This window comes from Anas acuta, chromosome 3 (assembly GCF_963932015.1).
Source record: "Anas acuta chromosome 3, bAnaAcu1.1, whole genome shotgun sequence".
NCBI classification, from domain to species: Eukaryota; Metazoa; Chordata; class Aves; order Anseriformes; family Anatidae; genus Anas; species Anas acuta.
The window spans coordinates 33,507,073-33,530,605 of record NC_088981.1 but is presented as its reverse complement, the minus strand read 5'-3'; the positions used below and the strand labels follow the sequence as shown (position 1 = coordinate 33,530,605).

At 50.9% G+C, this 23,533-nt stretch overlaps 1 protein-coding gene across 3 annotated transcripts in view; it reads left to right on the top strand.

The window, feature by feature from the left end:
- Window positions 1-14,901, top strand: part of MDGA1 (MAM domain containing glycosylphosphatidylinositol anchor 1) — a 132,711-nt gene extending 117,810 nt beyond the window's left edge. For 2 of the 3 annotated variants that reach the window (XM_068676567.1, XM_068676566.1), the window contains exons 15-17: window positions 11,722-11,852; window positions 12,457-12,565; window positions 13,828-14,901. In XM_068676567.1, coding sequence (XP_068532668.1) covers window positions 11,722-11,852; window positions 12,457-12,565; window positions 13,828-13,919 — 332 coding nt within the window. In that variant the 3' untranslated portion in view covers window positions 13,920-14,901. The remainder of the gene's footprint in view (window positions 1-11,721; window positions 11,853-12,456; window positions 12,566-13,827) is intronic. The other variant, XM_068676568.1, reaches the window with a different exon arrangement.
- The last annotated feature ends 8,632 nt before the right edge of the window (window positions 14,902-23,533 follow it).

Sequence of the window (23,533 nt, the reverse complement as noted above, 5' to 3'; positions counted from 1 at the left end):
CAAATGAGGAATTGCTTGCTTTGCACCTTCCTTCAGGAGAGGAAGGCACGGCAGGCAGTGACCAGTTATCAAGTGCAACTCTTTATCAAGTTACTGGCCTGGTGAGTCAGCCTTGAAGCTGGGGACAGATCCCCACAGGCTTCCACCATTGGGCTCTTCCTCCCTTCCCAGAGGCTGCCTACTAGGGGGATGCTTGCAGGGGGTACCTATGTGCAAGCAGTGATATCAAATGTACCCAGATAGCAATTTTTAGCCTCCTTTTGATTGGTGAGCTCACTGGCAGATCCTTTCCAAACTATTTTTGCTGTGCTTTTAAAGATCTTGTGACTGCACACAGGCTTATAACATGGGGTTTCTGAAAGGGGAGAGGGCAAAGACCCCTCCCCGCCCTGGGGTGTCTCCCAAGCTGGAAATGTTCATCTGCTCCCCCTAGTAAATCTGGCAGGTCCTGGGCTTCAAGAGCCAGGCCTGGTTAAACACAATGTCTGAAGATCCTGCTCTTGGTTTGTAGTTTTATAGTTCAAGCCTCTTATCTGCACTAGCAGTGCCACAGACTTACCTTGGCAAGTCCCTCTTCCAGAAATCAGAGAAGAAGCTTAATTTCTGGGATGCATCCAAGAGCTATGAAAAACCTGGAGAGTTACAGGTGCTGTTGTTCCAGCTTGGTGCTGATACGGCCCCTATCTGATCACACCAGCTAAGCCTGGCCTGTGTATAATCAGGATGGGAAGCTTTCAGTGAAATTGTAAACTACTGTGAGGAACAGTGTTTGGGACTGATTAAAAGGGATTTTAGTTCCGAGTCAGCAGAAACAATGAGCCCTGATCACACCACTTGCCACAGCATCCAAGTTCAAGAAAGCCGTAAGCTGTTTTACCAGGGTAATAGGTTTGTGGGCTGGTGGTGTCACCACTGACACCCCCCCTGCTGAGCAGGAAACACAGACAGGGAGGCCTGCCAAACTGAATTGCTGCTTCTCTTCTTCAACTCAAATAACGCAGCTAGTGCAAAGGTGTGTCTGAGAGGTCATGGTGGACGAATGCAATAGGGGACAATGTTTGCAGGGATGCCTGCCATGGTTGCTTCTTGTTTCTGACAAGTGACAGTAGTAAGAGAGGTGTTAGGTCACACAAACTGACAGGTACCAGCTATGTCAATGTAAAAGTGCCCTGAACCATGAAGAAGTCCTTTTCGTAATATTCAACATCTCAGCTCCCTTGTTCCCATTCAAACCCCCTGGATAAATGCATTCTGTTGGCTGAGCGTACAGCACCATGCTACTGCATGCAGTTATACAGGTACCACCCTGGAGGAAGCTGCATTGTGCAGGAGATACAAAGTTTTTCTAATATATGACTGCAAAATTAATTAAATCCATGCCATTGTGACCAGAGCAGTATTTCTACACGGTAGAGATTACATCATTGGATTGATTGAGGGGAGGCTGATTTTCCTAATGAGTGTGATTCACTTCCCCCAAGGCTCCTGAAAACAACTTGCAGTTAGAGCTAAGTGAACAGTTTGTAATGAAAAAATGTATTCAATTTTTTTTTTATACCCTTTCTTTTTCCACTTATTCAAATGGGTTCTTGGCTTTACTCATTCATCCATCAATGGATGTGTATTTAACTAATGTTCCGTGCAGTCGTCAAGCAGCTTGCTGTGGGCTATGGTATGGACCCTTTGGATAGACTGTGGTCTCTTCTGATAGTATCTGCTCGGTTCTTTTGGAAGTTAGTCAAATACCATGATCATGAGCAAGGATTATAAATACCTGGCAAGGTAACTACGTATTTGTAAAGTGTCATTCAAGCTCTGTAGGTTCAATACAGTGGCTCTGAACCAAAGGCTGTTGAAGTCATTGCTTTTTTAAAGACTACAGTGAGCTTTGGATTAAAGCCATAGATCTAAAGATTATTAAGGCCAGATGGGACCAATATATCATCTAATCAAAGTTCCTGCATAACCAAGGGCAGACAACTCCCTTCAGTTACTCTCGCTGGAACCCAGTAAATAACTGGTGTCCACAGCTTGACTGGATGTTTACTTTACAAACAGCACCAACAGCAAGCTTGACACAGCTTACAGATGTGGGACTGAAATGTCCCTAGCCCAAAGAGCTTGACATGAAGTTGAAGAACCCTTGAAGAAGAAAAGAGAGTCATATATGTGTTGTCCTGTTTATTTCATGAACAGCGTGTCTTCGTGGTGATGCAGGCATTCTGCTATTACCTTGAATCCGTGTGCACTGATGCCCAGCTTTCCTTGCCACCCGCCCTATCAGTGCATCACTGAATCAAGTTTCCAGTGCAGACAGACACTGAAATGTTGCCTTCTTCAAAAGTCCTCTTCTGCTGATTTTTCAGCCATGATCCTACTACAGAATTTGTTGGAGAGAATGTCAGGCACGGATCGCTGACACCAACTCATTTGCAGGTGCCCTGAATCCTCATAGATCTTCTTTGCTCCTGCTTACCTGATTTAATTCACTGTTACTTGTTCTGTGGGAAGCTGCTGCAACCCCCCTTCCCTTCCTCCAGGCTCTGAGCAAAGCATCTTTCCATTCAGACTTGGCTCACAGCAGCTGCAGCCATGTGCAAAGCTGAGTAAGGATAAACTGCAACCTGATCATCTCCTGAACGATCAGGTGTTGTATCAATTATTCAGACTCTGAAATTGCTAGATACAAAGCATTACAGAGGCTTAAGAGAAAATGGGAGCTCTAAGTGCCTGTCTGGATTCTTCCAGGCCACTCTTCCATTCTCCATGGAGCATCAGCTGTTTCACCAGCATCTAGTTTCACACTTGTACAAGTGGAAGCTGAAGTTGGCCTTTCCAGGTGCACCTCCAGAGACCTCCCAGGTGCTCTGAATGGATAAAGTTGGGGGACAGGGGACAAAACTGTCTTGCACTACCTGTGCAACCACCCCTGTTCTTGAACTTCAGTGAGACTTAATTGTGTAACATGCATTGAAATGCTTCCCAGAAAATCCAAAAATGTTCAACAAGTGTCAGTCATCACCACTGCTTCCAGGAGTGCCTGCTTCTCCCAAAGAGAGCCCCACATGGGTGACAGGCACCCCAGCACCCGAACTGCTGGAGTTTGCACATCCTGGTTGGGAGCCTCACCATTTCAGCCTCTCCCCAGTAAGTTTCTTGGGGAAATTATAGCCAGGCATGAAATGGGAAGGGAGTCTGTGGTTATAATCATCCATCCCACCTCAAAGCCGGGAACACAGCCTGCTCAACAGCCTTCTTACAGTGCCTGGAGAGGACCCTGTCCTCCCCACTTCCCAGGCCCTAAACACCCACCTCTCTTTGGGACAGGCAGAGGAAGCCAGAGAGCAGCTTTTGAGCAGAGTCTACAGTTCAAGAGGAAGAATACTTGATCTCAGCTGCTCATCCCTGCTGTCTTGCCTGCTTTGGCCCTGCACTAACACAGCCCGTCTGCTGCAAGCCCTGCAGCCATGCAGCTGCCCTGTGCTTGGCTCCTGGGCGATGATGGGGAAATAGGCTGTTAACAGGGACAGAGAAGAGACAGCGTAAGTACATCTGCTTCTGCAGGGGTTTTGTCAGGAAGCCTCCCCCAACACCACTTGTATCCTGGGGGCTCTGAGAGGCTCCTTCCCCTCTGACCGAGGTCTTTGTGAAGCCTGCCCGCAGAAGGGATGCAAGTGCTCGTTTAAACCTGGCGGTGTCTGTGCAGCAGGCTTCCCTTGCAGCTAGCCAGAGAGCTGAGCACAGTGAGCTGGGAACAGGAGTTGCACAGAGGGGCAGCTGTCTCTGGTGGCAGAGAGGAAAGGGTCAGTTATGAAAGCTGGGGGAAGAGAGGGGTCTGCCTGGAGGCATCTGGGCACGTCGCAAAACAGAGGGTGAGCAAGGAGCAGGCAGACCTCACAGTAGCTCTGGCTCACTCTGCCTCTTCAGTCTGCAGAATTGGTGGGAAAAGTCAATTACGTGTCATCTCCTTCGTGCTATGCTCCTTGTACTTCCATTTTCCCTTAGACCAGCTAAGGTCTCCTTCTGGGTACCACCAGCTACAGCAACAGTGAAAGGAAAGGAGCTGCTTGGCTGCCTTAATACAGCTTGGTCCCAAAAAATGTCTGAGGGGAAGAAAGACGGGATGCTGTAGATCCAATCCCTGGGATGACCAGCACTGCTGCCTTTGGGTAGTTCTTCACAGACATCTCACCAGAGTAGGTCTGAAACCCTGCCTTATGCTTGGCCTATGTAATGAGAAGTCGTGGCCGGGCATCTGTCCTCAGCAAGGCCTTAGGACCATAACCTAGACAGTGTGTTCTGGGGTTTGAGATGAATTTAGGTGCTCTCATCTATGGATCAGGAGGTCTCCAGGAGGTGTGGGCAAACAGAGGACCTGGTGGCTCTTAGGCTGGGTGTCTGGACTGAACACAAAGGGTGCCTTCAGCTCAGCAGAAGATGCTCCTAGCCTGATCCCACAGATTTGCACCCAGCTGGTCAGACAGGCCTGGTGCACCTTGCCATGATGGCTCTGGTGCTGGACACAGGTGGGTGACAGCAGCAGAGTGAGCTGGCACCCAGGAGCAGAGCTGGTGCCCAAGGTGGCATTCAGGGCTTGTGGAAATGGAGCAGGGGGCTGGGAGTGAAACACCCCAACTGTCCTGCAGGGAAGGACATAGCCTGTCCATGTTATCCCCTGCAACATGTTTTAAGTACTGGAAAGGGATGTGGTTAAGCAAGATGGCATGATGAATCAGATGTGGAGTTGGCGAAATGCCTGAGGACTCCTGCTTCTCGTCTTTTAGATGCCAGACTCTGAACCCTCCCTCTGCTCTGTTCCAGCTGCATAATAGGTGGGCCTTTGTTCTTCTGAGACAGCATTAATTTGACTTTATGGAGTGTAGAGATTTCTTTTTCCTGTTTTTGAATTTCTTAATCCACATCCTCTTGTCCACGTGTGGGAAAGCCTGTTACTGGTCACAAACAACCTCTGAGGGAATTTTCCATGAAGAGGGATGGCAGGATTTTTCTTTGTACACATGGCTTCAAAAATGGATGTCTTGTACCGTTTATCTTCATGTGCCAACACTTTCTCTAATTAGACTGTGGATCAAATGAGCAAAGGAGCTCAAGCGTAGCTCCACTGCAAGTCTGCTCCTACCAAATCACCATCTGCTCTCCGTGCACACAGGCAGGTGGGGATATCCTAGAGAGAAGGAGCTGTAGCTGTAGCTTGCCCACTCCCCTCCTGTTAGCACTTCCATTCCTCATCATATAAGGTAGGCACGACCATGCCATTGCATTTACCCCACTGCCTGCATGCCCCAGGTCCCTTTCCATGCAGTATGTAACCCTCAGGTTGCCAGCCCCGTGGCCACTTTGCCTTTTTTCAGTGTTGTTGCTTCTCTGCTGGTCTGTTCCCCCCATCCCAACATTCACATGCATGCCAGGCAGGTCAGATAGTGATGGATCATAGATCAATCTGTGCGATTGGCTTTGCCATGTCAGGGGATGTTGCTTCAAGCCCATCCTCATTTGATGGTGGTTTAGGAGGTCAGGGGTGGAGATGTGTTTGTTTCTTTGATTTTTAAATCCACAGTAAAATCCAAGAAAATTCCCTGTAGCGAGACATAAATGATTTTCACAGGTTTGCCGTAGGGGAAACATTGCCAATCAAAACTTACTATATTGGTGTTTATCCTCAGAAAGTCCCAGCCACAGCAGGGAACTGGAGGCTGTGATTCCCCCGATCCCTTTCATCAGAGTCTCCCCAGCATAATGAAGCTGAAAGTCAGCATCCCGTAGCAATTAGCAGGCCTGTGACACAGCTCTGAACGTGCTCAGTCTCTCTAAAGCCAAAGGGGATACCTCATGAATAGAGCTGGGATAGCCCTGCTTTCCAAACTATGACCAAGACTCGGTGTATTTGGTATTGACAAGCTCCCTGAAGTTGCTGAAGGAGTGGAAGGGGTCTGTGTAGTGACCCTGTGAGTGGACACGGGGGCCCTTCACACCAAGATGGGATCAATTAAAGATTCATTGAGATAAGGTTTCTGTGTAACCAGGGGTGGAAGAAGCTGAAGGGCTTTAACTGTCTTATTCCGCATATATTAATGTATGAAGCATCATTAGAGACTGTGAAGGAATAAATACATCCTATCATGGCATGAAGGCAACTCACATTCCTTAAAATTATGACTCAGTACAAGCTGATATTATTTCCCTGTCTCTATCTGTGCTACGATTGTTTTTCCACTCTCTGCTTCCTGGCTCTCGGAGCAGTAACTTTCCCCCACAGCACTGTAACTGAGAACACAAGCCTGACACGGACTGCTTTTCATTAACATCCATTTAAATGAGAGAGGGAGAGGGGGAGAGAGGCAGAGGCGTGTATTTGTTCTGGGGATTATGAGCTGTAATAAATTCTTTCTGGGGACTTTTGTTCGCTCCTGGGATTTGCCTGCACTAAGCTTTGGGCTTGTAGTTTGTGATCAGCAGTGTTACACTAAACCACACTTAAGGAAGTGCTCAAAGCCCCTGTTTGAGAGGTAAGAGCTCTTCTCTCCATGGTCTGGCTTTAGACCTCATATTAAGTCTGCAAATGACTCTGTCAGGCTATATAGTGTCCCTGTCCTCTCCCCACTGGACACGATTCAGATTCTGCATCTCTTCTCAGTTTGTCTTCTATGCAGTTGTAATGCCCTGGGAATTTCCACAGGGCTCCAAACCCTGCATTCCCCTCTCTGGACAGCTTCAGTTCCAAGCCCAAACGGTGGCTGCAGCAAGAACTTAACAGTTCATAGTGACTGGGATCACCTGGTCCCAGAGCTGGGATGCTGCAGGAAGGTGGCAGGGAGCTGTGGTGAGATCAGCCTGAGCCTGCAGCACCCCCTGCTTCTGGCTGTGAATCCTGACAAGCTTCCCACAGAGCTCTGCCTGGCACAGCACCCTGCCTCCCAGCGCACAGCATTGTCTTCCCTTTGCTTTATGGCTGCTTTCGTCCCCTGCCTTCTCCCCCCAATCTCATAAACTGAGCTGTGTGCCCAACTCTGCATGCAGCAGCCTTTTCCCACCCCATGTTCACTCTCCCAGCTGCCCCCCAGAGAGCCCTGGAGGCAACCTCTGCCTGCTCAGCCACCCCACACGTCCTGTGCCCATGGTGCTGCCCCTACAGACCCTTCCAGCTCTTCCAGATCCATGCTGCTTTTCAGTGTGACAGTGAAGTCCCCAACCCGTGGAAACTGAGAGGAGACCTTTTCTTCTTGTGAGAAGGTAACATTTAAAGGCATCCCTTGGGCTACCCTATCTGGCAGCCCAGCTGGTGCTCTTTTGTGTGCGTGCCACTCTTGAAATGCCAGCTTTGGTCTTAAAGGGAGCCAGCAGAAGGCAGGGCTCGCTCCTGCTGTAATTGATTCCTCATCGCTCCTCACTGGCCTTTATTCTCGCTTTTGTTTGGGGAGAAGGAATAATACAGATTACAAGAGAAATGTGAAGATTGCCTTGTTTGGGGAGAGTAACAACAGGATTGCGGGCATCCTGGGACTTCTCTTGTGTTTGCCCGCCTCTGGTCAGCTGGAGAGATTCGGCAGCAGATAGATGGCCCGTCTTTGTGTGTGCCCTTAGGAAATGCCAGGCACATCTGATGGAGGAGCTGGGGAAAAGGCGATGGATAAACAAAGAGGTGACAAAACTGGCCAGATGAATTTGGACTCTGATACAAGAAACTGGATATGAATTTAGTACAAAAACAGACAAAAGACTTGGCTGCAACAGCTGGCATAGGAGAACATCCCAGAAGGGCCTTTCACTGATAGAGGCATGGGGGTTGGAGGGTAGGTCCTACTTTGGTTTTTCTTCACCTTTGACTGTTGGAAAGGCAGAAGAGCTCAGGTATTCCCATTCTCTGGTATATTCTTTCTCAGGTCTTAGAGCACTCGTAAAACATTTGATGTTGCTGAATTCCCCTCTCAGCCAGTGAACGTTATTATCCCTCTTCATCACCTTCATCATGTCATGTCAGCGGATAAGGGGAATAAAGCACGGAGGGTGAAAGCAGTTTGCTAAGGATCGTGTGGCCAGTTAGCGTCACAGCTGTGAATGGGGTCCCCAGTCCCCACACAGGAGTGGTCCGTGCATTGCCTACCTTCTGTACGGTGGTGTTTGGGTGATGAATTTCTGCTCCAGGAGGAGCATCTTTGGGATCTTACAAGCATCAGGCTTGGCCTGAACTTGTGTGTCATGCTGAAACGTACATAGGGTATGAGCAGAGTTAATTAGGCCTGAGAGGGATGTTGCCACATTGCACAGAGGTGGGTGTGGGGAGCTGTGGATTCACCAGGGGTCAGGAGCTATGGACTTCAATATCTCCATAGGTTCCACCTTCCAATTTAGCCAGAGCCTTCATCTACTTTCTGCATAGGGATTCTGATGTAAGTAGGATCCTGGAACAACATCTGGTGCTGGGGCAGTGGGCTGCACCCAAAGCTTTCCCTTGGAAAACACAAAGCCCTGCAGCACTTGTTCCATCACAGAGCTGCCTTGCAGGCCAGACTGAAAAGCAGAGATAAAGAAGCTCTGAGCAATTAGAGAGATGACTTGGGGCTTTCTGTAGCGCAGGACTGCTAAGTTAGATGGCTCTGCCTGTAGCTCAGTTCTGAATGTTCATTTCCAGGCACTTCCACCCCAGGATACATGCCATTAAGCTGGACTGGCAGACTGTGGCAGACAGGCACAAGGAGGAAAGGACTAAAGCAGAAGACTTGTGCACTCTTTAACACCTACGACACTGTCAGCCCAGCTCATATGGACAGGGGCTTCACCCCTGTTTAGTTTGAAGGCCTAGAGTCCCTGCCATGTCTCCCAGAAGCACATTCCCAGTGACAGTGTTACTGGAGAAGGGAGGGTTTGTGGCTGTTTCCCAGCCTTGGGGAGGCTTTGTAACTTAGCTGGGATTGCACGTAGGCTACAAGCAGCAGATCTGACCCCCCTTTGCACCTCTGACTGATTTGTAAGACAGTCATGGGCATATTGCTTGGCTGTTTTGACCTTCAGTTTTCAGTGTGTAGACAGGGATGGTGAAACATAGCATGTTGTGGGCAGATAGGGGAGCTTCCTTTCCAATTGCAAACCACTTGAAGAGTGCCTGCTCGTGTTCAGAACAGTTCTACTAGGGAATTTGGAGGCCAAAAGGTTGAAACTTTTTCTCCTCTCGCTGCAAGGACAGTGAGCTGTCAGCCAGGAAATGCTCAGGCTCAGTTTGGGTTCAGGCCAGGTATTCACAGCCAGTGCTTTGGGGGCACTGATTTGCATTCCAGATGCTTCTCTGGGTCCCTTTCTATCTCTCCTTCTCTTTTATCCTAGGGCACCAAAGTTCATTTGCCGCCTGATTTGTCCCAGTGCTGGCTGCTGAGCCAGGCTCTGGTGTAGCAGATCCTAGCTACAAGTCCCCAAATGAGGTTAGAATAGACAGCGGTTGTTTTTAATCCATGCTTGCTGGCAGCTCCACATTAATTCTTCATTCTCTCTCAGTTCCTCACCTCAGCAGCTCTGGCCTCTGTAATTAGCTGCTCTGAACACACTGTGGCTGACATTGATCTACGGGGTTGTGTAGACCCCCGCATGGGCCATCGGTTTGGCCACAGGCCCCAGTGAGGACTGGGTATGCGTCCCAGTGAGACTTCCCCGAAGCTCCAGAGGTCAAGGAGGACACCAAGAAGCCAGTGGCTCAAAGCTGGTTTTGCCAGAGGCTCCTGTGGTGCCTTCCGTCCATCCTAGGCATCACATTTCCAGGAGCGTGATCCCACCTGCTTGCCTCTGTGTCCCTGAGCTCGCACAGTGCCAGCTGATCCCAGGAGAGAAACAAGTTATTTCGCTCCTCACCTTGGGTTGTGGTGTGCATCCCAGCTGGGAAACACTGGGGAAAGGAAATCAATAGCGGGATATTTCCAGGCAGAAGGATGTTTCTCCCCTTTCTCTTATTCGCCTTTGGCTTGCAGGAATTGGAAGGGGGATGTTGGCTCTGCGGGCTGGTCAGGCTGCATCCCAGGTGGTGAGATGTCCTCCCGATGACAGCAGGAATCCCTCCTTCCCTGCAGACCCTGCAGTCCTGCCCTCTCCCTGGCTGGTCAGGCCTTTCATCTGGTTTTCTCAGCCAGCATTAATGCTAGAGCTTCTGAATATTTCCAGTCAATAACCATGCCCATCTTTTCTCAGTTCACTAAATTATACACATATTTCATTCTTTTAACCTTTTCTTGTAAGTCAGCCACTCAGAATCTAAACATTTAATCATCTTTATTGTGCATCTCTGAACTCCCTGTAATGTATCTCGCTCTCTGACAGCCAGGCACTTGACAGGGGTACTTCCATGTCCTTGTCCTTCACACAGTAACCCTAGCGCTGACATGCCAAGAAGAATTTCAGGGTATTGTATAGGAAGGACATTATTTAGGAAAGCCTCTTTCCCTACCCCTTCACCTGACCATTCCCTGCTGCCTTTCAGAAAAGTGCACCAGGTGGGAAAGCAGCATCCCAAGCACAGACAGACTAAGGACACCTAAGTAAAGGCTGTTATTGCCTCTCTGCTCTCAGAGGTAATATGTCTGGGTATGGAGACCAGAAGCACTGATGAACAACCATAGAGTCATGATTGATTTTTTTGGTTCACCAGCTGAATTGAAAAAAAAAAAAAAAGTGTTTCAGTTCAACCCCAAATGAATGTTTAAAAATGTTTTCAGAAAAGGAAAAACAAACAAACAAAAAAACAGTCAGCTGGGGAGGATTGCTGAAAAGACACTACAGAAAGGTAAACAGATAGTTTCATTTGTGGATGGAGTGTAGGGGGGGTGTGACACTTTTCAAAGCGAAAACTGGAAACGCTTTGAGATTTGTTGGCTTTGTTTTTGTTTTAATGGTAGACAAAACCTTTGGGGAATTGTTTTGATTGCAAGGGCCTAAAGCCAGTGCTGATTCACGGAGTGTTTGTGTCCCTCTGAAACCTGGGGGCTGGGATGGGAAGCAAGTGGCTGCTGAGGACATGGGTCACATTTCTAATGGCCAGAGAGCAAGGAGAAGGCTGTAGGCTGCATGTGCCAGGTGTTAGTGGTGAATGTAGGGAGGGGGACGTGTGTCCCGGTCTCCCCAGTTCAAGTAGGATGTGGAGGAACTGGTGTGGGTCCATCGGAGAGGCATCAGGCTGGTCAAGGGCCAGGAGCACATGTCCTGGAGAAGAGAGGTCGAAGGAGCTGGACTTGCTCAGTCTGGTGAAGAGGAAGCTGCCATCAGCCCTTGGCCCCTGACTATTTGAAGGGTAATTAAAAAGATAACTGGTCCAAACTCTTTCCAGTAATATGTGACAATATAACAGGGAACAGTGGCCACACTTGGTAACGTTGAAGGTTCATGTTGGACATTCAGAAAAGCTGTTGTCCTCAGAGAATTTCAGGAAACAGCTTCAGACAGGAGGTAGAACAGGACCTCTCTGGAAGTCCCTTGCAGCAAGCTTTTCTGCCACCCACTTCTTGTGCAAGGCCACATCAGCCATGCCACAGACTCTTTCTTCCTCATCAGGTCCTCTTTGTCTTCATCAGGGTCTGTATCCTCCCTTGAATAGCCCAGGTGGTTGAAATATTGCCAGTGGGACATGCAGGTCAACCCAGGAGAAAGAGCTACGCCGAGGATCAGCCCATTGGGCTGGGTTTCCTGCATGCCCCCTGTCACCAGCGCCCGGTTTCTCCCCTACAGGCTCCTTGAATCTGCTGGTTCGTGTGCGGAACAAGCGGGCCATTGACACCCAGGTGTGGTCACTCAGTGGGAACCGGGGGAACATGTGGCAGCAAGCACATGTGCCCATCAACCCGCCAGGACCCTTCCAGGTAAGTATAAGAGCCCATCCCCACGGTGCCTCTGGTTTAGGACCATAGGACAGCCTGTGAATGTGGACTGGGCACGCTGTATCCCCTCGACAAATCATTTATGAGTAACAGACAAGTGTGTGGCTTTGTTACTGGATGTTTTATTGCAGGTGCCTTTGCCCAACAGGGTACTTGGCTGTTGTAGGGTTGTTTGTGAGAGCTGGGGCTGTGCAGGCTGGTAAGATGTGGTACTGTGGCAAAACGCCCAGCACACTTTTGGGTACTGTAAAATAATAAATAAGGATTTAGTTACTCTTGTGAGTGCTATTCAGTGCTGGGTTTGCTCATGTAACATACTAAATAAAGCAAAACTCTACATGCTCATTTTTTGACTCTGCAGATGCTAAGCACACTGGGGTTGGCACACTAAGCTATGGGGCTCAGCCCTCCAAATCCTGTGGGTGCTGGAGAGATAGGGGGAGTCGTTCACTGGGGGACTGGTAAAGGCTCATCTGTGCCCTGCTCATCCCTGCAGAGCCCTGCAGTGAGGCTGTTCCCCCTGCATGGGAAGGGAGCAGGTCCTTCGCAGCTTCACAGGGGGCTCTGCCCCGTGCTCTGGTTGCAGATCATCTTTGAAGGTGTCCGGGGCACAAGCTACGAGGGGGACATTGCCATCGATGATGTCACTCTGAAAAAGGGGGACTGTCCGAGGAAGCCAATTGGACCAAACAAGGGTGAGAGTGTGTGTGCCTCAGGGGAAAACCAGCCGGTGGGGGTGCAGACGTGAATGCATGTGCTAGGGATGTATAGCTCCTTTCACAGCACAGCGATGTACTGATGGGACCCAACAAGATGGTCAGCTCCTCCAACAGAAGATAGGAGAGGCCCTGTCAGACCCTTGAACTCATTCTTTATAGCAGTGAGTCAGCAAGAGCTCAGAGGAACATCCTGTAGGAGCTGTGCTGCCAGACACCAGCATGCTGAAGTCCATGCCAGTAGGTTGGGTTGGAGGTGTTGCCCCCAGGCTGCTAAAAGTTTCTGCAATATTTAATTTCCTGGAAGCCCTAGGTATGGTGGCTTTGGAAAGGGAAAGTGCTAAAGGTCTTCTGCAGGGTTAAGTCAACCTTTATCCAGGAAAAAAATCTGCCTCTTGTGGCCTGGAGCAAGGATTGCTGTTCTTCTTCCCATTACCCTCTGAGCAGAGAGGCATGGCCAGGCAGGGTATCACAAAAGTGATGGGAGCAAGCTACCTGAGCTAAATATCACCTCCCTCCTGATCCTGACAATGGTGCTTAGCTCACATCCATGTTTTCCTGGTGCTGGCTTTCCAGGAAATGAGACAGCCCCATCTCACTGAGGTCGAAGCCATAGCAAGGTGCACAATCAGTATGCAGATGTTAGTCCCGGGGTAGGAATCACTGCTGTGTCCCATGCCTTAGTCCTGACTGTGCCCTCAGTAACATGCACCAGTTAGGCAGGAGAGCTGATGTCCATTGTATTCAAGCCAGAGATTTGCAAGCATGGTTTTATTTATTTATTTTGAAAGAAAAATAATGTTGAGAAAGAGTTTCTGTCAACGATTTTCTTAGTTCCAAAGGTGAGGGGGAAAACAAAACATCAAAACAGGCAGAACGCCCCCAAAACGTCCAAATTTTCAGTGCAGTTAAAGATCTTTTTCAGCCTAGCATGGCCAAACTCCAACCAAACCACAAGCAGAACTTTTTCTTTGGCTCAAGTTGAATCTTCTGAGAAAGAGAGGAAGGTTGGATTGTAAAAGTAACCAAGATTCAGCATTTTCACCCGTGCTGTAAAGAAAATAAAATTGGGAAGCCTTGAAAATGTCCAGGGAAGGGTATAAAGACCTTTCATTAGATCTGAGATGTGCTTTGTGGTTTGGGGTGGGAGGAGAGGTGGTGACACTGATGTGCACTGACGTGTTTGATGAGGTCTGTCTCTGTCCCATCACTAATTCTCTTTCTCTCTCCTTGGCTGGCAGCGGTTGCTCTTCCAGGAAATGGTGTCCCAGCCCTGCACAGCCCTTGTCTTTGTGGCCCATTGACTTTCTTCCTTTACGTGCTGCTCAGATGATGGCAAGCGAGCGCTCCTGTCTTCGGACCGAGACATTCCTGCTCCTTTCCTACTCAGCCACCTCTGCTCCTCTTCCTCCCCTCCTCACTGGCACACCAAAGTGTCCATACGTTACCAAAGACTGACAGGCATGACCACGCAAAGGGATCTGGCTCAGAACTGGAGCACTCCTTGAGAAAGTCGTAATGTCTAAAACAAAATTAAAAAAATAAAGACAAGTTTTTTTAAAAAAGCACGTGCACAAGAGAGTGAGAGAAAGAGAGGAAGGAAGGAAAGAAACAGAAAAACAGGAAAGAAGGAACGAAAGACAAAAAATAGGAATGAAGAATTGTGAAGAGCAACTAAAGGAGGAAAAAAAACACCCCCATGGTTCCTCGGGAATGTCGGACAGGGCTTCCTCAGGGAAGTGGGAACTTGTTTTAAACAAACAAACAAACAAACAAACAAACAAACAAAAAATATATTAAAGCACAAATTTCTACCAGAACAGTTACCTTCTTTACTGCAGAGCCCACGGCTTCGTGGACGACACACCGCAGTGCTCCCCTCGGCGCCCCGTGCTCCCCTGCTGGCTGGGGCTGCCCTGCAGCACCGCAGCGGTAGCCCCACGTGCCGGCGGCCGGAGCACCTTGCCTCGTCCGCATGTGCTTCAGTGTCTCCATCCACCCTCATCCTCCAGGCTCCCATGTATTTAATTGCCCCCCCTACACCCGGTGTGGTTTGCTTTGGCTCGCGCTGCCGTCCTGTCCCCACCTCTCTGTGCTTCTCGCCCGGCGGCCTGAAGAAGACGGAGCAGGAATGGACCCATCCCATGGACCGTGCTCAGGGGTGGGGGAGGCCCGGCTGGAGCCGGCCGTGGTGCTGGCCTCAGCCTCGTTCCCTCTCTCAGCACCTCCGGCTGGGTGGAGAAGCTGTGAGAGCAGGTCTGAGCTGCAGACAGAAAGGTCTCTCAGCGGGGCTGAGGGATGCGCTGGGGTGGGGTGGGGTGGGGTGGGATGGGAAGGGGGAAGCTGTTGCACATTGGCTTCCCCCTACTTAATTTGGGATACAAGCCACCTCAGCCCTAAGTCCAGGATTGCTTCTCTGTCTGTCTCATTAGTTATTTATTATAATCTTTAATTCCTTTGCCTAACTCCCCAACGCTCAAGTGTTTTGGGTTATGGGAAGGGTCAGGCATCTCAACCTCCTCCTGCCAAGCAGCAGGCCCCGTGCCCACGAGGCAGCCCCTGGTCAGAAAACTGCTGAGGCCTTATCTGCAGAGATTGTGAAATGTGGCAACAGCACCGCTGCTCAGGGGAGAGGTGGCTGGGTTTTGTCAGCACGTGCAGTCTTAGGGCTACTCTGCTCCCACTGGCAACGAAATAGGTTGAGGAGCTGCAGGGTGGGACAGGCAGGAAAGTGCCCCAAAGAAGGACGGAGGCAGGAAGCTGGACTAGAAAAAGGGACTCGTGCTGAGCTCTGCTGCTGTTTGTCCCTGAGACACGTGGGAACAAACAGGGAGTGGGGGCTTCGTCTTCTTTCTGCTGGCATCAGGAAGGGGTAAAGCTGGTGTCTCTGCAGGCCTGCTCAGGGTGGAGGCACGTGCTGCTTCAGGTGAAGCCCCAGGAGAAGGGACTGCCCTGCACTGTGAGAGCCTTGCTGCTACTGGAAGCAGCTCTGGGCATGATCTGCCTCCCTGCATGGGACGGAGTTGGCCCCATAGTGCTGTGGACTGGGGTTTACCAGCCTGCTATGTAAACAGGATTTCTTCCCCTAAGGGGCACCCCACCTGAACTCCACACCCGGGGCACCACAGATGTACAATGAGCTCCCTCACCATCCCCCATACCCATAGCTCTCTCCCCATTTCTGATGACCATGTCAGCTTCCCTGAGACAGCTGTGTTTGTCCAAAACCACCTGAATGTACTGGCTGCCTCCTGCGCTGCTCAGCTTCTGGAAACGGCTGGTGCCTCCTTTTCTCCACTGATGGAGGGGAAAAGCTTTTGTTTCACTCCCAAGAAATGCAGTCTGAAGTCCTCAAACCCAGCTCTCTTTGCTCCTGGGCAGGAGTTCCTCTGCACTAACACTTCCCATCCTTTGGAGAGAGAAAAGGGCAACAGCTCTGAGGGACGAGGGGAACTCCTTCACAGGGGGCCTTGCAAGACAGGTGAAAGGGATGAGAGGGCCTTGCTCCTGTTGCTCTTCTCCACTTCCAGGAATGATCCCTATCATCTGCTCTGTCTCCGTTCCTCCCTCCAGAGCCCAGACCTTGATCACACTGAATATCTGACCAGGAGATCTGTGGCAGTCTCCCAGGGCCAGGCAGTGCTGTGGGATGTTGTGTGTGCCTAGAGCAATTCAGCTTCTTGCTGTCTGTTGCCATTTTCACAGGCAATCAGTGCCCTTGTCGTCTCTTAGCTGAGCCCTTTCCGTCCATTGCTCTGCTCTTCCTGTCCTCTGTGCTTGTTGGAAGCCAGAATTCATCACTCTGTCCCTGGCAAGAGCTCAGGGCAACCACCTCACCTCCTAGGCCTTGAGGCAGAGACCCTCATGGCCTTGCTCCAGCACTGGTGGAACACACCTGCGAGGAAGGGTGTAAATGCCTCACAAGCTGACCCGTGGCCATGGGTCCAGGGCAGATCCAGCAGCTCGCCCCAGCCAGAGGTGAAGCCTTCTCCTGCTGCCAGGAGCAGGCGTGCCTCTTGCCAGCACAGCAGCTTCAGAAACAGTCTCAGGGAGCCCCTTCCCACTTAGAGCTCTTCTCCTTTACCTCTGGCTTGAAAGCAGCTGCTGGCGAGTTTGGGGGAAAGTCATTAACCCAAGTGCCTCGGCTTGTCAGAAGTACCGAGGAAGAAAGGAAGGACCTCATTTCCCTGGCAGGTGTGCAGAGAGAGCGTAGTAGAGGAAAGAGGCACTTCAGCAGCAAGGATGAGAAGCTGTGCAGCGATGGAGGGGGTCTGTTTGTGCGTGTGTGTGTGTGCTGTGGTGGAGGGGAAGGCTCCATCTCTGCTCTCCAAGGGCAGTGGTATTTGGGGTTTGCTACCCCAGCCCCACGCTTGAGGGGGCAATTCTTCTCAAGGAGGTAATGCACCCCAGGTGAGATATAAAGCCATGCCCCTTACCCCTCGCAATTAAAGACCCCCTCACACTACTCGCAGTGTTCTGGCTAAATAACTGTCCTTAAACTTAATTACAGACTGTCTTCTTAAATATCTGTTGCAGTCCCAACTGGGTACATTATGTTTCTCTCCCTGATGTTTTATGTTGCTGTGTGCCTATCGAGTAGCTGCTTTATTCCGCTCCAGAAGTGGCTGCATTTCGGTGATGGTGGAGATTATTCCTGTACATAGAATGAAAGTCCCTGCAGAAGAAAAGTGCAATATAAATTTAAGAGACTGCTTTTATTTACAAGGAGACCTCTGCTTGGTAGTTGTAGAAATACATTAGGAAGAATGCTGTGTGGGTGTTAGCCGATATATACTCCATTTCTTTTTTTTCTTTTTTTTTTTCTTTTTTTTTCCAGAGTATAAAACAGAAAATATGTGAGTGTGCAGGCTCCTGGGTATAAGCTGTAGATATTAGAAGTAGTGACTGCTACTGTGTAGTTACAAGCGGGGCTTACAAAGAAACTTTCATTTGAAACCTCTTTTTGTAGTTGTTCATTGTATTCTGAAAAGAAAAAAAAAAATACAGTTTTTGTATTATAATTTTCCACGTTTTGATGCAAGTCCCAATAACAGGTCATCAACAGGACTTTAATCAATGGCTTTTAGCAACACAAATACAAATTCCTACTACTTGCTCCGAGGAGCAGCTCCCGGCTGGTAGTAGTAATAGCCTATTTTTCTCCCACGTAGATCAGCCGCTGGAAAGCGAGGGAGCAAATGTGTTTCATTTGATGCGAAGTTAAGTAATTTGGAATGCCTGAGCACAGCTCTTCCCGGCCGTACGGGAGCGAAAAGATGTTTCATCTCCGTGACAAATCTCAGCGCGGCGCGGAGCGTGTGAATGGCTCGGCAGCTCCTGAGCTGCACGGGTGGGCACGGCACGCCTGGTCTGCCCCGCAGCGATGGGGAGCCCGGCTTCTGGGAGGTGGTTTTGTTCTGGAAGGAGGTAGGGTGGCGATCAGGGGAACAGTGGTGGTGGTGGTGGGGGGGGGGGTGTTCAGGTGTTTAGGCTGGAAAATCTCCTGCAAGGATAATTTGTGGTTGTATGAACGAGAATAGTAAATGCCGTACAAATTGTGTTCCGCTCTCCATTGCTGTTCAAAGTATGGAAATCTGATTTCTCTCTGTACAAAGTCCTGCGGGTGCACTCCTCCAGAATGACGTGGAAATGCAGCAGTGCCGCAGGGAGGGCAGGGAGCCCCCTCCCCAGCCTGTCCCTCCCGCTCTGCACCCGGAGAACCACTCTGCTCTTGGGCACCCAGCCGGCCGGGACAGTCACCGAGCAGCATCCCTCCATCACTGCCCTCAGCCTTGCCTCCAGGCTGAGCCCACCCCTGTGCAAGGTGCCGGCAGGAGGAATCCCTGCTCCCCTCTATCCCTCAGCAAGGCTCAGGCAGGGAGTTCTGCCTGTGGGAATAGCCAGGGGCTCCTTCATCCGTCTTTGCCCCCAGGTGATGCCCAGCTCTGCGCCCAGGGAGCAGGATGCTGCTTTTGATGGGGACAGGAGCTGCACTGTGAGCATTTGCTGTGCAAGAGAGAAGCCATCTCTCACCCTCATGGCTTTGGCAGGGATCTGAACTGCTCAGGGCATCTTGTCTCTTCCAGGCTGCCTTCAATGCGGGTGCACCCTGCACTGCGGAGCCACCGGGCAAATAGCAGCACGACCACATGCAGGCTGCTGGGGAAGCCAGGTGCTGCCTCCATGTGTGTTTTACTTTGGCCCCACTATTACCTGCTCATCCTGCTCAGCCTGGGAAGGCATTTAATGCAGACAAAAGGCATTTGCAGAAAAACAAGTCCCGGAGAGCTCTGGAAACTGCATTTTAACAGGACCCAATTTACACTCCCTGGTAATAACTGGCGGCTGGTGGTTTCCAGCAGGGAGCTGAATAGCCCCAGTACACTCAGCATCCCAATTGGTAGCTGTGATATATATGTGCTTTTCAGCAGTCACCCCTTTGGAGCAAGACACGTGCCAGTTTGCCTGATTGTCTGCAACCACCCAGCCCATCACGGGGGTCCTGGGGTCTTCAGGTGGCTGCTCACAGCCTGGTGTGGTCACCTTCTCCATCTGGCTCCCTCCATCTCCATCTCCATCTGGCACAGGGCTGCTGGGTCTGCCTGGGTGCTGGTGATGGAGCAGAAAGACAAGAGGACTTCAGGGCATGTGTTGGCTCCATCAGGGACCTTGTGAAGGTCACATCCTGTCTTCCCATGGGAAAAGAGGGCTCATGACAGCGCCAAGGATGGCTGAGAGGATGAACCAGGGCATGATGGCATTAATTGTGAAAAGGAAAGGCTCCACACTGCATTGCTCTTGTTTTCAGTGGTGGCAGGCAGTGGGCTCAGCTCTGCAGCTGCTTGGATGGTAGGTGAAGGAAGAGAAAGAAAAACCCTTAGATCAGATTGCCCAGCTTGAACCTGTACCGCTGCAATGGTGAAAAGCCCTGGGGAAGCTGCAAAAGAACAGGAGCAAGGGAGAAGCTGTCTCTGCTGGCAGGGAGAGCTGGGCAAATAGCTTTTGTGTGGAGACCTGGGAAGGTCTGCGCTTTTTTGTATAGCTTGGGGATGGCCTATAAACCACTTGCTGCTGTGGAAGGAGGCACAATTTTATGCTTCCATTGACTCCTGCCCTAAAGGCTGATTTAGCTATGAGTGCTTGGCTTGCAGTGGGATTTTTTACCCCCAGGGTGGCCTGGACGCAGCATAGCACAGCTGGACAGCCCTCACACAGTGCCATTCCCCACAGCAGGGCTGGTGCCCAGGGCTGGCTGCTCTGCTGGCAGTGGTTGATGTGATAACGGCCAGTCCTTGGCTAAGCACTGAGCCTGCTGAAGGGTAACTGCCTGCTCTGCCACCCTGCATCAGCATCTCTGCATTCCTCCTGGTCTCCTTTGGCAGAAGGAGCTGGGCTCTGGTCTTGCCATTTAGGCAGCAGCGTGGCTTTTGGTTGCATAAAACCCAGCTGTTACCGCGAGGATTTACTCCTGGATGGTCAAAACTTGCATACCTGTGGCACAAGTTCATCAGCACAGGCAGGCACTGGGTCGGAGCTGAAATACACCAGGCATTGGCAGTCCTGCTCAGGCAGGGGGGTGAGCAGCAACTTCTTTGCCCCCAGCATTACAGCTGCTCTGGGTGCAGGCTGAGCCCACACAGCTCCAAGAGAGCTGCCCCACCTCCCCACCTGCATCTCAGCCCCTGCTGGCAGGCACCAGCTCGTTTTTTTTTTGGTGATGTGATAATAAGATGGCATTGAGATGAAGATGTCTCCAGGAGTTGCTTGCACAGTGTAGGTCCAGTTTTGGTGAGGTGCATCATCTTAGCAGCATGTGAAAAGATCGGGACTGCAAACAGAGGTGTGGGTGTGCAGCAGCTGCCAGTGATGCAGTAGAGAGGAGAAAGGACTTAAAAACCTCTTCTGGATGCAGCAGCTTCCCAGCTTTCCCTTCTCCCACTGGCCACACTCGAACCCTTTGCAGGTCTCCGGGTGGGTCAGCCCCATCCCTCAGCCAGCCCAGGAGGTGATTGCAGATGTTCCCCCTCAAGTGCCTGATCCTGTGCTGAGCACCTCGGGCAAGGTGCTGAGCGCCCTCCAAGGTGGGGACATTTAGGATATATCTTGTCCCACTGGGCCTTGGTCCCGGGAATTGGTTACTGGTACCAGTAAACACGGAGCAACAGCCAGCAGAGGCTGTAATGGCATGGTGGGCTCAGACAGCACCTAGGTTGTGGTGAGAGGGGAAAATCAATTCCTTGCTGCCACTGGGGGGTTCCCTGGGGAATTCAGATGCTGGTGGGGGAAGCGGAGCAAAGGAGCTTTTCTGTGCATTTATCTGGTTGTTTCCTAGGGGCCCCTGGTACGTAACGTCCCGGGACAAGAAGACTCTCCCAGAGTTTGCTGGAGGTGACCTGTTGCTCTCATCAAGCCTTGCTGTTTGTCCTCTTCTGCTCCCCAGCCCTAGCTTCTCAGTGCGTTGGTGTAACTGGTGGCATCAGCTCTGGGTAAAGGGGCCTAGTGCCAGTGCTTTCAAGTAGATGATCTTGGCCTGTTTTCGTGGCTCTTGGGATCGTCTAGATCTACCCTCTCACCCCAGAGGGCTCCACGACATGCATCCATCTCTCAGGACATTCCCAAAAAGCTGGGGATGCTACAGATACTTGGCTCTTCTTTGTGCTTTTGGTCATAGCCCTTGCCTAACAGCATGGAGACAGTCCTCTGTGTCTAGATGGGATGGGAGATTTGGTGCTGGATGGTTTCACTTGGGTCTTTTTTCCCAACCAGAACCATCCTGCCTGTATTACAACGCACACAGAGGAGGAAAGGGGCTGTCACCCAGTATGCGACTGCCTCACGGGGCAGCAGCTGTGGCCAGAGGTGAGCATCAGGCAGTGCTTCCCACACTCTTCCTCACTCCATCCTCCTACCCCAAACTCACCCTCGCCAGGCATTTCGTTTCCAGCCTGGAGAGACCAGCAGCAGATCATCCCTGGATCCCATAGATGGGGATCACACCAAAATCCCGTCCTCAGCTTGCAAGGGGCAGGGAGAACCAGCTCAGGCCCAACAGTGAGCCACTTCAGTGGGATCCAGAGCCAGCAAGATGCCACCCCTCTCATGCTTCCAGGTTGCCAAGGCCAGTAGAAAGTATGTGTTGACCTGACGGAGGCACCCAGAAACACCCCCCCGAAAGGAGCTGCGCACAGACTCTGTGTATTTGGGGATACCACGGAGAAAGGGGGGGTCCTCTGGTGTCGCCTGTTTCTTTTCACATCGGCATCCTGGGTGGGGGCCCTGGGACAGAGCCTCCACCTGCCTCCTCATCGCCACCACGTCTTGTCCTGTCCCACTTCACATCTCGTAGGGTGCTGCCTCTGCCGCTGAGCAGAGCCGGGGCCCTCTCGCCGCCACGACACCCAGACGTCCGCAACGTTCAAAGCACAAAGCACAAAGGGACTGAACTGAACCTTTTAAACAGGGTGAGATGTTTTATAAGCGTTGCCTCGTCCACCTCCCACCCCCCAACACCCCGACGCGCCCGCCGTGTAACCTATAGACTCTCAGCGTGGATTGTTTCATTCGAATAAAGCTGCAGTACCCGAGCGGGTGAGCCTGCGTGTCCGTCTGTGCCGGGTTGGGATGGAGACCAGGGGACAGGGATGCAGCCTCTGTTCATGGTGGCTACAGCAGGAAGGAGCCGCTCTTGCTGCCTGACACCAAGGGACATGCTGAAGTTTGGCCTTTGACTCTTCCCAAAAAGCCTGGTTATGTCCCTGGGGAAGGCTTCTCATTCTTGCTCAAACCTCTGCATGGTGACTGGGCATGGGATACGATGTGGACAGGTTTGGGGTCGCCAGCACTGGGGCCACCGTGTGAAGGGGCACAGAGTGAGCTGCAAAAAGCCTTCCCTGATGTCCTTACACCCTACACTGCTGCTGCCTTATCCAAACCTCTGCTTCCCACCTCCAGTACTGCCTTGCACCCTGGGGTCTCCAGCATGGGCCTGGCTATTTCATGGGCCCCTAAGGGAGTGGGCAGTGCTGGTCGTGGTCCATGCAATGCCTGAGATGTTCTTGGCTGAAGGTGTCTTCTTTATGGCACAGAGGTCTGCAGGGCTTCTGCAGCAAGAACCTGGCTTAAAAAATATTTCATCCCAACATCAAGGTTTTAGTAAAAAGAGATATCACTATAAGAGCTTATCATAGGGTTGGTTAAGCTACAGCCATACCCTCCACTTCTACCGGTATGATGCTGACATCTAGGACTGCCTGGAGAAAGTCAGGGCTCTCCAAGTGCCCTGTCAGTGTGTATTTTTCTCATTAATTGTTAATTCCACCTGGCTGAGATGTCCTAACAATGGGGCTCTGCAGAAGCTCTCCCAACTTTCAGCATGTTGTCTGCCATAAAATGACACTCACGCTTTAAAAGCAGGGTCCCTAGCTCTCCCATACAGGGTATCACCATCAAGAATAACCCAGACTTCACACTTTAATTTGTGCCGTACACCCCACCTGCAGTCATCCTCACAGCCTCCACACTGACTTGGACCTGGGCTTATGCTGCAATCCTTCCCAGTGGGAGAGGAGGATGTGCCAGCAGATTTGAAACTAGATTGAGGTGCAGGCTGCTCCTGCAAGGTGCTCTGTGCTATTGATTGCAGAGCTGCTATGGCTCAGCTCCTCCTGCACGCACTGGAGACAGCAATATCACCTCCAAAGGTAAGAGCAATGCTAATTCTGTTAAAGTTTGCAATCACTGGGAATGCCCACTGAAAAGGCCACAGGAGAATGAGCCATTTTGGTCTTTGGCTTGGGATTCGATGCTGTGGAATAAATAAAGCCTGGAGCCAGACAGTGAGTGATGAAGATGAAAAGGGGTATTGACTGCACGCTCAAGCGAGTACAGTCCTTCACATGAAACCTGCAGAAACACTGGCTGTACGGTCATTAAGAAGAGGACAGTAAT